The sequence below is a fragment of the Clarias gariepinus genome, chromosome 25 (assembly GCF_024256425.1).
Source record: "Clarias gariepinus isolate MV-2021 ecotype Netherlands chromosome 25, CGAR_prim_01v2, whole genome shotgun sequence".
NCBI lineage: Eukaryota > Metazoa > Chordata > Actinopteri > Siluriformes > Clariidae > Clarias > Clarias gariepinus.
The window spans coordinates 18,904,209-18,919,779 of record NC_071124.1 but is presented as its reverse complement, the minus strand read 5'-3'; the positions used below and the strand labels follow the sequence as shown (position 1 = coordinate 18,919,779).

The 15,571-nt window shown below is 38.3% G+C and overlaps 1 protein-coding gene across 1 annotated transcript; it reads right to left on the bottom strand.

Annotated features, from left to right (window-relative positions):
* Positions 1–164: 164 nt before the first annotated feature.
* Positions 165–13,968, bottom strand: si:dkeyp-68b7.12 (rho GTPase-activating protein 30). The gene is made up of 14 exons (XM_053486893.1): positions 13,911–13,968; positions 10,948–11,330; positions 10,281–10,383; positions 10,050–10,194; positions 8,648–8,730; positions 8,447–8,554; positions 8,239–8,369; positions 7,938–8,103; positions 6,811–6,905; positions 6,205–6,276; positions 5,123–5,833; positions 4,450–4,610; positions 3,619–4,325; positions 165–2,709 (listed from the first exon to the last, which is right to left on the bottom strand). Exons 2-14 carry the CDS (start codon positions 11,033–11,035, stop codon positions 1,191–1,193), a joined length of 4,089 nt encoding a protein of 1,362 aa, XP_053342868.1. The 5' UTR covers positions 11,036–11,330; positions 13,911–13,968; the 3' UTR covers positions 165–1,190.
* Between the last annotated feature and the right edge of the window lie 1,603 nt (positions 13,969–15,571).

The window sequence follows — 15,571 nt, the reverse complement described above, 5'->3', positions numbered from 1 at the left end:
ACGCTCTACGTCGACCAATAGCGTTACACTTCCGTAAACACCGACGTTTCGTTGGCTCACCCTAGCATACTAAATAGTACGTCAAAACAGTACGTCCTAAACCATAGGTGACGTACTCTTTAGTGAGGTAGTAAGCGTATCCATACTCAGTTTGGAAACCGGTAAAAAGGAACATTGCAAAACTTTATTACGCATGAAATGGACGACAATGATTGTTTCCACACAATTACAAACACAGTTGAATTCATTTCATTTTTGTGTACATGTACAATATTTCCCAATATTTTATACAGTGTATTTTCTAAGGTTCTCATGCAGTCACTGTGTGTACACAGGCATATACGAGCGGCGTTCAAGTCAAACCGAGACTGTTGATTGTACAGAACACAGTTATGAGAGTATAAACTCCCTTTATTTTTCTAAATACTCCCCTGCTACACTAATGCACTTATTCCAGCGTTTCACTAATGCTTGGACCACTAACGTAGCATAGAAAGTTTTCTGCCTGCTTCATGCTTGAAACGCTGGCCTCCCAGGAACTCCTTTAAATGCTCAAACATGTGGAAATGGCTTAGAGCAAGTTCAGGACTGTACGGAGGATGCTTCAATAACTTCCAGCTGAGTTTCTGTAATTTACAAGTGGTGTTTGTGAATGCTTTTGTGTACAGTTCTTACAGACAGACACGTTTCTTATGCATGCTGATGAGGACCAGACGATCCACTTGCTGAATGTTCACAGGAATGACTACAAAGGTTAAAATTGTCTTTTACAGATATACAGCCTTCTTTAAAACCTTTAACTGCAGGTAAGAATCTCGTCTCTGTACTGTGCTTGAAATCATCTGTAAATTTTTATGCCTTTATTTAAGAGAAACAAAAAAGTCCCTGTTTGACTTGAACACAACTTTTACAATAGACTACAAGATATACAGCACACTACTATGTGGATTATTTTTGGGGAAAATGTAAAAGTATTCAACTGTGCCAACAACAGGCACACCCTGAATGTGCAGCTATTTGGTTAGAATGAAAATGGATAATCTAGAACTTCAACTGAACACCAAATTTTCATTTGAGAATGAAATGACATTTGCTATTCTTGTTTTGTTTACATAGCCTAAGTGGAATTTGTAAAAGAATAATGGCTATAGACATCTTATTTTACACAATCATACACTTTTATTTTAAAGTCAGTCAGTTTTCACTTCTTCCTCCTCATTCTTTCTTTCATTCAATCCCTCTTTCTGCTCATCTTTTTCCAACTGTAAATCAACAAACCTGTCTTTTTCTATACATTCCCTTTCTTTGTATCTTTTTCCTGTTGCCCGTGCGACAGCTTCATCAAAGCACATACTGATGGCGTTGGTTCTTTTAGCCTCCTTGTCTACTTCCTTGTGTCCATCCTTTCTCAAACTCCCTCCATCCCAGGTCCCACTCCTTTGCCTTTGTTCTTCTTTGCCCTGTTCTATCTCCCCTTCCGAACCATCGCATGACTTTGTGTCCTTCAGCTGTTTCTTTGCCTGACTTGCATTGTTTTCCTCCAGCCTCTCCCCATCTGTCCCCATTTCCTTGTCCTGCTCTGTGTTGTGGCAGTCATGGTTTTGTGCTACGTCCCCTATTTCTGCATGACTGTTCTCTTCATTTTCTGTTTCTTTCTTTGGAAGCCCTCTTTCTGTACGCTGTCTCTCGGGACATGTACGTTGTATGGGTTTCTGTTGTCTCTCTGTGTCTCTCTTTTGAAACTGTTGTCTGAAAGCTGTGATTTTTGAATGCTGTGGTTTAGGTGGTACAACAGGAACAGCTCTCACTTGGTACATTTTGTGTTTGGATATAATAATTTTTCTCCCCACACCTAGACCAAGTCCTGCATCTCTTCCTCTATCTCTGTCCTTTATTCTCGGGGGTCTCGGTGGTTTCTGCCGATCTGATGTGGAAGGATCTTCATGATTCTCCTCTTTTGTCATGTCGTTCTCCTTTCCGCTCTGTTGTTCCTCGGCATCCTCCGAAAGCCTGTCATCTTCTTCACTCAGCTCTTCAGGAACACTTCCCTCTTTTAGTTCTGCAACGCCTTCTAAATGATTGTCTTTCTGAGCCTCAGTTTCCTCCTCTGCGCCATGCTGTTCCACTTGTTGATCATTTTCATCCCCTACGTCACTGTCTTCCTTCTGCTTTTCAACATCTACATCTTCGCTCTTATTCTCTAAATGTATCTGCTCCCTTTTTTTACTCTCTTTTCCCATCTCGTCCACGTCTATTTGATTTGTAGGATCTACATCATTCTTCCCTTCCTCACTGGGCTCACTTTCCATACTTTCTCCCTTTTCTTCGCTTATGTCTCTCTCATCATTTCCTTTCTCACCAACATCCCTTTCCTCACTCAGCACCACACCTTCATTCTCATCTGTCTGTTCTTCTAGAATTATTTCTGCTTTCATTGAGCTGTTGTCTGTCTCTGTTTTATTTTGAGTTTTTTGTAACTCAGGGCTTGTCACATCTATTATAATTTTACTCTCGGTAATGCCTACATAACCAGCAGTACTCTCCTGTTGAGCTTCAGAACTTGCAGGTTCCTCAGTGATAACAGGATCAGTTGTGCAGGATATCTCAGCAGTTTCATTGTTGCTTGGTTCCTCTGGGGTAGAAGGTGGGTCTGGACCGAAATAAGTGTCCTCCTGGGTATCATCGTCTGTGGAATGGCTGTCTGTGAGACTGTAAACATAAACGAGAAAATGTCAGACAGAGAATATTTACCTTAGACACGTTCCTTTAAAGAGGCTGTTAATCATTTTAAGAGCCATCAAAATTAATTGTAATTCCAGTGCAATCATTGACAGGTATTCTCCTTTAGCAAGATTAATTTCATGCCAACTCTTGGTATAATTTCATGATATAATTAAGCAAAACAAAGGTGTACTTTATTGTGGCATTAGATACTCCTTTTCGGAGCTAGTTCGGACAGGCAAAGCATTGGTCCTCACAAAGAAAAACAACGTTTTCATGGCAGCACCAACACTTTGCTAGGCTTGAAACAAAGAATTGTTTACAGTATGTCAGGGGCTGGGGGCAGGATTATCACGACCAACCAAAAGTTTGTGACCACCATCTTTAAATAATGGCCTCGGTATTCACTGGGTATCTCAAATGCTTTTTAGTAATGATAGCCAGGAGAGTTTGTCATTGTTGTTGTTGTGCTTGGTGCTAACATTTTTTTTTTTTCTTTTTGCCAATAGCATTGCTGGGAAAGTAGAGATGTACATGACATGACTCTCAACCTAATGGAAAAACAAAGCCAGTCCTTAGAAGGTTTGAAATTAAACCAGCTCTGAACCAGCACTAGCACTAGACATGAACTAGCATCTGGTTTACTTTGGTGGAAAAGGGGTAAAATAGAGCCTAAACACTGGGAAATGCGATACCATACAAAGGGTTTTTCTAAAGTTTTGTGAGGACCTTTGTTTTCTAAAGAGGTTCTACTTGAAACATTTTCTAAAAGCGAAGAAATCTTTCGAATCTATTATTTCCCCCTAAGCACATGTGTAACTTTTCCTCCGAAATGCAATTTAAAAAAATAATGAGCCACATTAACTATGCGTGTGGGTTTGTTTGCGAGCTACTTACCTGCAGATGAAAGTTTCATCTTTGCTGTCAGTACTTTCCATCATTTCATTATCTGCTTGAGTTGGCTCATTTACGTCCCCAAGTTCCTCCAAGCCACTTTTATCTTCTCCATCATTCTCTGTACCTCCGTCTTCACTGTTCTTCTTCTCCACATTTAAATGCTCTGTCTCTAAAGGAAGAGGGCTGAGATCGCCTTCATTTAAACTCTGATCAACAGCATTAGTTGTTATCATTTCCAGATCATTTGACTGACTTTCATTGCATGAGTCTTGAGTGTCCTCAGACACGGTTTTAGTTTGATTTAAGCACTCAGACTGGTTCGTGCTGTGAGAATCTATATTGCTGTCAGAGTCTAACATGATGATCTGGGGTTCCGTCCAACTCAACCCATGAAAATGGGAATCAGAAGGTAGACTTTTATAGAACATGTCCTCATATTCATCCTTGTCCAAATCACTGCTATCATCATCATCATCACTAGGCCCTGAGTAACAGTCTTCATCAGAAGAAAAGGACAGATCTGGCTGGAAAGAACTGCATTTATAAGGAAGGCTGCATGATTTGTTTGACATTGCCCTGCCTGTGTGAGCAGGCAATTTCATATAGGAGAGTTCAGGAGGAGGATGGATCTGTGATGGACTCTGATCGTCCTCCTCTTCATAAATTTCCATCTCAAAGGGAGGGGGCTCCACTGAGAATTCGTTTAGCTGGGAAACACCACAATACTTGATAAGATTGCAAAAGACTTATGGATATAATTAGAAAGGTAAAAATAAATAACATTCTGCCTTTAACAGAGATTTGAGGGCAGAAAGTTAAATTCTTTTGTACCTGGTTTGAGGCGGACATGTCCATCAGATCCAAGAATCCAAAAGTGTCCTGGAAATCCAGAGGAAGCTCATGGTCAGGGTATGATTCCTCCTGACACGGGATACTGAGGCTCTCATTTTGATCATCTCCTTCAGAACACTGTAACACTCGTCCTTTCATGACTGAGGGAACAGAAAATATGGATATAACTTCATATATATAGTGGGGCAAAAAAGTATTTAGTCAGCCACTAATTGTGCAAGTTCTCCCACTTAAAAAGATGAGAGAGGCCTGTCATTTTTATCATAGGTATACCACAACTATGAGAGAGAAAAAATAAGAAATAAAAATCCAGAAAATCACATTGTAGGATTTTTAAAGAATTTATTTGCAAATTATGGTGGAAAAGAAGTATTTGGTCAAACAAGCAAGATTTCTGGCTCTCACAGACCTGTAACTTCTTCTTTAAGAGGCTCCTCTGTCCCCCACTCGTTACCTGTATTAATGGTATCTGTTATTAGTATAAAAGACTACTGTCCACAACCTCAAACAGTCATACTTCAACCTCCACTATGGCCAAGATCAAAGAGTTGTCAAAAAGACCCAAGGCCAAGACCAAAAAGCTGTATCTGTTTTTGTCTCTCATAGGTGAGGTATACCTATAATGAAAAAAAGGTCAAGTTTATACTCTTACCCATGTAGTCTCCTCCATCCATGTCTTCACTGAGTGAAGGTCTGTCTGTGGCATGTTGTATCTCATTTGACACTTCTTCCGCACTTAAATTCTGACCCTGTGCTCCTTCATCTTCAGGCTCTTCTCTCTCCTCCGACCTGGTTTCCACTGGCTCACTGTCTTCTCTTTTAACTTCTTTTTCCTCATCTCCTCCACTCACATTATCCGTCTTGTTCTCCTTGTCATCGTTCACGCTTTCTGTCTTCCTATCAGTTTCAACTTTCTCTTGATCCAATTCTGTTTCCTTCTCTTCAGCACTCTCGTGCTTGTCTTTCTTCGGGGGTCCCTCCTCATCCGGCTCATGCCTCGGCTCTTCCTCCTCAGCTCTTCCTCCGTGTAACACCCCCAGCGCCAACCCCGAGGTTATATGAAGAGGAACGGTCACTGAAAAAGGCCCAGAAATGTGCATTCCTGCACGGCGCTCTGCCCTACTGGGCATCACTTGAGATGGGCACTGAGTTTTGTCTGCATTGGCCCCGAGCCCTGAATCCAGGCTCCGGTAGGTGCCCTGAGCCCCGCTCCCTCCACTCACCATACTCACACTAGCCCCACCCGTGCGCCTGTATGTCACTGCATACCCACTAGCCACACTTCCACCCCCAGCAGCACCACCTTCTGTGGTTCCAGAGGGCACGGCCAAGGGGGACAGATGTGGAGAAGCATGCCTCGGATCTAAAAATGACCCATGACAAAATATGAAAAGAAGAGGTTATGATTTATCAATTATCAAAAAAAGAATTTTATTTTTTTACACAGTTGAAAAAAATATTAAAAATGGAAAAATAAAAATGTTACCTATTTTTAAATATTTTTACTTAAACTTATGTATCCCTAGGGGATATGGGAGATAAAAAAAATCAAAATGATAGTGTACGTCTAAAAACAATCGATCCATTGATGTGATTTTAGGAATTGTCTAGCACTCGCGCTTCTTACACAGACCTGGGTATATTGTCACCTGTCAGGTTAAAAGTTCAAATTATTTTGCACAAAAAGGCCAGAAATTGTACTGAAACCATACTGTAGAGCATTATATGATGTACCTTCCTGTGTGTAAGGTCCTGAGCTCAGAGAGTCCATACTTTTAGCAGGCCTTAGAGAGGTCTTCTCCTTCTCTGTATAGATAAATCCAATGATAAGTCAAATAAAAGAGTAAAATAAGAAACAAGCATGCCAGCAGTATTATATTTCAAGAATCCTATTTATTACATAACTTGCATACATTTTTAGGTGTAACACACACATGACTCCTCAGGGAGGGACTGAGTGAGTGTCTGAGTAAGTAAGTAAGTGAGTGAGCAAAAGCAAGAGAGTCTGATTTTTTTTTTTTTTTTCTGTATGGTACTGATACACCACCACCATAAACCTCTGATCAGCATACAGTACTGCTTAAATTTCGAGACCAGACTTGGTGCTACTTTTACTCTCAACAGAATCTTCAATGTGTAACAGGTCAAAACATTCAAAAGTTGTTTTATTCTGCTCTAGACTACCTATGTTAATGCTGACACACAGGATAAGATAAGTGTGGGGAAAAAAGTCTAGAAATGTGCAGATGTAAAAACTGACCAAATAGTTTAAAACTGTTTTTATTTATGCTGACCCAGGTAGGGGAGTACCCTTAAGCTTCTGAACTGTAAGTTACGTACCTTTAGGTGCATACTTCTTTTTGCGAGGATCATGAAGTCTCCCGCCTAAATTAAAGATAGACTTCCATTTTCTGCCTTTTAGTGATCCCTTTCTCCTGAAAGGAAGAAACAATAGCCAGTGATGCAAACATGTACAGTACAGTAATTTGTCATTACAGTAATAAAATAAAATGGTATTTCTTTGAGAAATAGGTTGGTAAAAATATAATGTAGTATGTTAATAGAAGTTGATCAGGGAAAATTGTGAAATCAAAATGTTTTGCTTATTACATTTGCCATGACTTTTAGTCATTTTGTAATAATACACAGGCTTATTTATTAGGCTTATTTAGTGTCAGCTAAATACTTTGCTCTTATCTAGAACGACTGACTTTATTTTTTTTTTATCTCATTATGCATTTGAGCATTAAGAGCCTCGCTCCTAGACCCAACAGTGATAACTTGGTGGTGCTGGGGTTTGAATCTAGGATGTTCTGTTCACCAGCCCGGTGCCTTAAGCACTGAGCTACCCCAACACCCTATTGGCATACTGTCAAGTTATGGAGGCAGCCAATTTGGGCAATTTAAATATATATTTTATATTTGTGCAATTTATTCTGTGCCACATTTCACAAAAAAGTTTGTGAGTGGACCATTATACAGATATACATTATACCTTCAAAATTAAAGAAACAAACATCAGATGGCAAACACACAATGGCTGATTAATGTAATGACAATATTGCACACTTGATATTTCACCAAACAACTCCTTTTCAATTTTATATGTAATACAGAATTTCAAGATATAGCCAAAGGTTTGTGGACAATTGATGTGCTTTTTGAACATCCAACATCCAGTTTTTAGTCCCTTTTTTCTGTTATTATAACCTATACTCTTCTGGGAAGGCTTTCCACTAAATTTTGGAGCATGGTTAAAGGATGATGTGATTATTATTTAAGATTAAGAGCATAAGTAAGGTTAGACTGGAGGGAGTATTAGATGGCCTATGGCGCAGCATGGGTCTCCCTTTTTTTTAAAACTGTAAGTTTACAGCATGCAAAGATCAGGCAGGTGATCATTAGATGTTCACCAACCTTTGGTCATATAGTGTAGAAAACAATAAGAAAACAGGTTAGAGTCTTACTTGTCTGTGCCATCGATGATGGCATGGTAAGGTCTCATTGGTGGAGGACCATCTCCAGGACTCATGTTGCCTGGATATTGAAAAGGCAAAGCCTTAAAGAAGGGGTCTTCTTGACCAGACAGTATGGATGGTGAAGGGAGAGACTTCCTGCGCTCTCTAGTTAGTCCTGTGGTAATAGTGTAGTGGTAAAAAAAAAAAGATCAAACAATATTTTTTGACAAAATTTTTCAGGAACATATACTGATTGCAAGTGAACTTTTCAGACAGGAGAAAAGGAGACACAGTTCACTTTGCTGTGTACCTGGGTCAAGATCAGATTCAGGAAACAGTTGAGACACGTGAGTCAGAATAAATTCCACCACAATGGATTGGACTCGCACCTCCATGAAAGCCGCTGTGCCGTTAAAACCAGCTGCCTCAATGTCCTTCGATCTGAAGGTTACCCCAAAATAATCTTAGTACATAAAATCTAAGTTTATTGAAAATTTCAAGGATTTACACTCACACACCTGAGGAGATTCGGAGCCCAAACAATGGCAAGATTTCTGGCATGCATGTTGGTCTGATTAGAATGAGTAGCCATCCGGATTAAGTGTTTCATCAAATATTCCAGAGTCCTGCAGGAAAAGACAAATAAAACCCAGAATTGAACAGATTATCCTATTGTGGTTATTTACTCAGGTTTATACCAGTGAGGATGGTGTGTTTACCGGAAATGGGGCTCTGGCAGCTCTTTCAGCACTTCCTTGATCTTCACCAATCTTTCATCCTCTAACTGAACAGCCACGGCTTCCTATTGAGTTTCCACATGCGATTACAAATAAAAACTACTGTATAGATTTTTATGGAAAGAGTATCAGTGGCTACAACTTCCATAATATTACAGCAATAAGGCCTGAATAATAGGGCAATGTTTTGGCCATAAAGATCACCTGTAGGTCTTCACAGTATCTTTTACAGTATCACAGTATTATAGAAATCAAAATTAAAAAGTTTTACATCTTGCTTGTTTAGTTATCTAATTTACTCCCACCTATGTTTATAGGTGGATTTGGCTAAATTAAATTTATGGCTAACTTGGTGCCCTGTTAATCATCTCTTACAACATAAACTAAAAACTCCAATTAGATGGCTGATTTCAATTACAGTATACAAACCGGACTGTGGGTATACTTTGTTAGCTTAGTGCAAATGTTTCTTAGCATATCTGTGGTGATTCTCATGGACAAGCTACGAAACATTTAAAAACATGCTTCTTAGCATGTCCCTAAAAAAATTATTCGGCTAGTGTTACCTATAATATTACTTAGTAATGACAGTAAATAAGCTGTATATACAGTATATATAATAGCAGCAGATGTAATACAAAGGTACAGTAGGTTGCTAGCTGTGTCATATTAGCTTAGAGTGTAATGCTAAATTTATATGTAACACATTTCACTGTTAAATAAAACTATTTAGAATATGTTGTCTGTTTAACTACTTTCTAATCTGGGACTCAAAAATTTAACTTCTGCCCATGTTTGCTTGAAACTAATGTGAGCTAGTTAAATATTATTAAGATGCTTAGTAGTAGCTGTTAGCTAGTAGTGAAAAAAAATGTTAACTCATACAAGAGTTAATGCTGTTTAATAATCCCCAATTCAAAACCATAGTTAATGAGATAGTTTTGTTATTGAACATTTGTTACACTAATGTTATTAGTGAATAGTTAGTCATAGTCACGAGTAGGTGATTGCAGTTTTCGCTAAATGTAAAGGCATATTGTCATAGAGTGGAATTTATCAGTATGGCATAAATATGTCCATGTTCTATGAAAATGTTTAGAATTTCTGCACATTAAACAATATTAACCTAATTTGCTTATTTTAAGGGTTACAAAAAGCATTATTATTATTAAACGTCCAGTATATCTTGTGGTCATTATAAAATCCCTCATTAACTATGGCAGCTGATCAGACAGGAATAATAATCAAATGATCAAGCTGTTTCACCATCTAAAAAAGAGAACTTTTAAACACCTTCTCTGCGTATGAGGGTAAAAGGTTGAGGGTTAAAGGTTGTATATGTGGTTGTGTATTAGTGAAATTAACGTGCAAGTGTGATACCCACAGCAAAGTGGTCATACAGTTGGTATGTGAGGAGTGGGTTTGGCAGCTCTCTGAAATACGCCTTACAGAGGGAACTGACACAGTGAATGTCCTGCAGATACACATCTTTATTTAAGTCTGGAGTCCCCTCGCTGTCAAACTCTGACCTGTGCAAGAAAAAAAAAACAGCACAAAAAGCTTAATCAGCAGCTTTGAATCAAATATTGTAAACAGAAAATTCATGTAGTCATACCTTAGCTTCTGTGTGTTGGATGACACTCCAGACAACCTGTAGATACCATCAACGATACCGTGCTCTTCAATGAATATACTGCAGCTACGGAGTACGTGAGGAACTGTAAAAAGGACAGAGAAAAAAGAAAAGGGGTACAGTGAGGAGAAACACAGGTAGTTAGTCCAATAGCACGATATAAAAGTCTGAGTCTTCTACTAAAACCTCATCATCGTCACTGTCTATACCGCTTTAACCTGTATTCAGGGTCGCAGGGTCCTAGAGTCTATCACAGGAGACTTATGGCACAAGGGTGCCAATCCATTGCATGGTACACACACACACACGCACACACACACTACGGGAAATTTGCCTTAGCCTAAGCTGCATGTCTTTGGACTCTGGGAGGAAACCGGAGTACCTAGAGGAAATCCACCAAGCATGTGAAGAACATACAGACTTCATGCACACCTAGCCAGGAATCAAACTCGGACTCTTCCGGTGCAAGGTGACTAAGCACTAAGCCACAGTGCCGCCCTACTAAAACCTGTTATCATTTAATTAGTAAATGGAAAAATGTAGTTTACAATTTAGTTCTATTCCACAAATAAAATACTAATTTGAATATATTATATAATACGTTTATTACGTATTAGGTACAAATGACATTTTCAGAAATAATACTCACTATCTTGACTTGTTGCCGTTAAATGCTCCACCAGGTCACAGCCAAACACTTTGTCCTTACTCCCTCCTTTTCTTCGTCCTCTCTTCATTGTGCACCCCTTTAACCACCACTCTTACATCCAGACGTATGTGTGTGTGTGTGTGTGCGTGCCTGTATTTGCTGTGTTTTTAGTGATTGGTGACACCTAAACCACCCATGGTGATTACTGTGTGTTGGAATATAAAATGTCGTTTTGTACCTGACCTCTAGCAAACTTGTATCTGGTTTACCACACAGTTGTGCTTTTGCTACATTCTGTACTACTTCTCTGTAAATTTCATATTCCACTAAAATGTGATGTTTTTGAACGATTGACAGTTGCTCTGGAGCTGGATGCTTGTGGCCTGTGCAAATAAAGCAGGAAATATACAGTTGCAGTCAGAGATTTACATACATTACATACATGCATGCATACATACATACATACATACATACATACATCATGAACATATTTCATAGCAATATTGGGCATTTAATTAATTTTGATCTGGTCTTTTTCTAGGGAAGAATGATTGTACAACCTACATATAAAAAATAGAGCATAAGAATAAAATAATAAGAATAAAATAATAATAATTATAATAATAATTATATATATATATATATATATATATATATATATATATATATATATATATATTATGAACACAGGATCAATAATATACACTCACTTAAGTTATTTATTCAGTGGTGCAGAAAGTCCCAAAATTTCTTTCAATTTGCCAAGTTTAAACCCTCTTCCTATTAACTTCCTGTTAGTAACCATGATAGACCTCAGTTAGTAGCCTCTCTGTGCCAACATCGAAACAGTTTGTTTGACATCACTCATTGGGTTTTACCAACACAGAGTACAATGGGAACATCCAAGCAGCTATGTATGGTATTGTAGATTTACATAATTCCAGTGGCTCTTGGAGCCATTCCTAAACAAATGCAGATTTTAAGGTCAATTCAAACAATTGTACATAAACACAAGTTACTGGGAGGTGTAGACACTTTTCCAGGGTATGGAAGAAGACCCGAAATTGTCACCCTTAACTGAAAGTACATTGGTTTGAGTGGTCCTGAACAACCCACGAACCACCAAGACAAAGACCAGCCATGATCTGGAAGCTGATGGAAAACCAGTGACACCGTCTATGGACTGAAAACTGACACTATGGACTGAAAGGCTGCTGTCCAAGAAAGAAGCCTCTGTTCCTTAAATGACACATGACTCAAACGTTTGCAGCTAAACACATGGATAGAGTAAAAGTCTACTATTTTAACCCTATTTATGTTTTGAATGGTGAGGTATTTAACCCCAAGAACAATGTACAAGTTGTTAAGCATGTCGGTGGTAGCATCATGTTTTGTTGCTGTTGCTGAAACAGGAGGACTACTATAGAATTTTTCAGGACAAGTATCAAATAGATACTTAAACTTACCAAAATGTAGTGTTCCAACAGGACAATGAATACAAACACATGTCAAAGCTAATTGTGGAATAGATAAATCAGGCTAACATTAAGCTTTTGGAGACTCAAATATTTGTGAAAATGGTTGTCAGGTGGTTGAGACTCTGGGCTGCTGATTAGAGGGTCAGGAGTTTGAGCCCCACCACTGCGCGGTCACCACTGTTGAATCGTTGAGCAAGACCTTTAACCCTATGCCCCATCCATACATGCATGGACAGAAGAAGGAATACCACAAACGTATGCTAAAGGTGAAACCTGCCAAGAGACATCTAACTAAATTTCCTGTTTACTGTACTTTTGAGCCTGAATTGATTTGAGAATACTTATTACTATTAAAGAAAACCAAATTATTAAGGTTTTTTTTATTTTTATTAAAGAAGTATGTTCTACAATCCCTCTGCCACAGGAAAAATATAAAACAGTTAAAAAGAATTTACTGCAAGTTTAATAATTCCATGGCATTCATGTTCATGATGAGTTTATGTAACATTCTCACTGTAACTGTTAATAGTTTTCAAATAACTGAAAGAGTGAAAAAAACAATATGTGGACAGTTGAGTGTTTAGTACAGGTATATTTATACTAAACAGCCAGTCTGTACTATGTTAATTAAATATATAAATTTTACTTTGTTTCCGTTACAAATATCTACAGAAAGTACAGGCAGGATATTATAAAAGCTGAAAAATACATTTTCAGCTTTACAAAAATCGTTTTTAAAGTCTGGCTTTTGCCCATAAAGTCAATATAGCCACCACAAAAAAATCTATTAAAAATGCATACTGATAAAAACATGCTTATCTTCTTCATAAGACTACAACTCTTGCATTCAAATCTCAGTACCTGTGCTTTAATTTCCATATTTTCACTACCAGCAACCGATAAACTACCTTGATTAGCCAGCATCTAAATCCTGACATTGGTTCACAAGTCTAAAGGTGTCAGTACAATAGAATTTAACCTCAGTTATGTACGTGCAATCTGAGGACCATGGATAAGCATGCGGTGCCACTGACTTTGGTTCCTACTTTCATGTCGTGTGAGATTTGAGTGTTATCATGGCCACACCCTCATGATCTGTCTCACTTTTACTATCTGTTTATTACAAAACATCAGGACAAAACATCATTTTTTCAACACTGAATGCATCACTCAAGCCATTCGTTAAAGAACTTCTCAAAGTTTCGACTTTTTTTATCAGACACGGCCATGTTGTTACATTTTGTCTCCCTTTCTCTTTCTATCGTGCCTCGCACGGAAATGAACAACCTCAATGTAAGGCCTGCCTCTCCCTTTGCATCAAACATATAGCGGCAAACAACGATCAAATCTTTCTTTACTACACTGTGTTTGTTGCAAAGGAAACCCTCAGCTGATGACCCTCAACATCTCCAACATCAACGGCACCAAGCTGGTTTAAAAAACCAGCAACTAAATAAGAAAAAGACTAGACTTAACCGTCCTTACCTTTTTTGCTCCACCGGCAGAAGAAGCAGCCCCAGCGAACATCTGTGACGCAAGAAACCACCAAACTTCCCTTACTGACTTCCTGACTTCTTGCTCTGTCTTTTGACTTAATTCTCCATTTTAAATCTTCTACATTCACCTTAGCATACTGCATGCATATATTTATTTATATGCAGTATATCTTCTTTTTTTATCTATTTATCTATCATGTGAAATTTCTGTTACTGTACCACATGGAGTGAAAGTGTTGCATTGCATCTGTAACTGCAAGCTACAGTATTAAAGCTAAGTAACAGTGAAAGGTGTCATAGTGTACATTTATTAATGAACAGCTGGTTCATACATCAGACATTTTATGCAACACATATCAATGTAGCCAAAAATCAGTTTTACCTTCTATTTTGCTTTTATATTATAAAATATAATGTACTTATGGTATAAATCATGTAGATTTCTGACAGAACTTTATTTAAAAGTCCTTTCAGGCCCATCCCCATCTTCTCCACTTTAGCTCAACCCATATGAATGAAAGTAACCTTTAGAGGATTTTTAAAATCATGGCTTCAGGTTTGGGGGACAGCAGGCGATCACAGCTCCACGATCATTGGCTTGACCCTTTAGCAGGGGAAACTTTCTCGGGATACAGTGCTTAATGATGACGACGATGATGAGGATGATGATGATGAGAAAAGCTTCTCATCTCTCTATGATCATTTGGAGATCCACCATGACCCTGTGTAGATCCTGAATAAGGTGCTCCAGGATAAAGGCCTCCAGTGTGAGCATAGAGATCTACTTTTACCCTTTAAAGATCCTGGATCTAGTGCTTAATAATGATGATGATGATGATGAGACAAGGGTCTACTTACAGTATTTTTGCTATATTTGATCATTTGGAGACCCACCATGACCCGAATAAAGTGCTTAATGATGATTATAATGATAATGATACAAGCTTCACATCCCTTGCTCTCTATGATCATTTGGAAATGTATCATGACCCTGCGTATATCCTGGAAAAATGCTTAATAATAACGATGATGATGAGACAAGCTTTTCATCTTTTGCTCTCTATTATCATTTGGTGATCTACCATGATCTTGTGTAGATCCAGGGTGAATTGTTCCAGTGTGATCATGGAGATCAACTTTGACCCTTCGTAGATGCTGAAAAGGTGCTTTTTGATGATAATGATGATGATGATGATAATGATGATGAGAAAAGTTTCTTATCTTTTGCTTTCTATGATCATTCGAAGATCTACCGTGACCCTGTATAGATCCAGGATAAAATGCTCGAGTGTGATTGTGGATAGCTACTTTGACCCTGTGTAGATCCTGGATAAAGTGCTTAATGATTATAATGATGGTGATACAAGCTTCTCATCTTTTGCTCTCTATAATCATTTGGAGATCTACAGTGACCCTGTGTCCAGTAGATCCTGGATAAAGTGCTTAATGATGATGATAATGACGATGGTGATACAAGCTTCTTATCTTTTGCTCTCTGTGATCACTTTTAGGCTCCCTGTCAACTTAGACTCCATAAATCCTCAGAATAACACTCCCTTTCTCCTTTCACAGCAAATGATACACCTCTATGTGAATGGATGTTAGAGTGTGATCTTTATTTAATTTAAAAATATATATTATACACTGAGT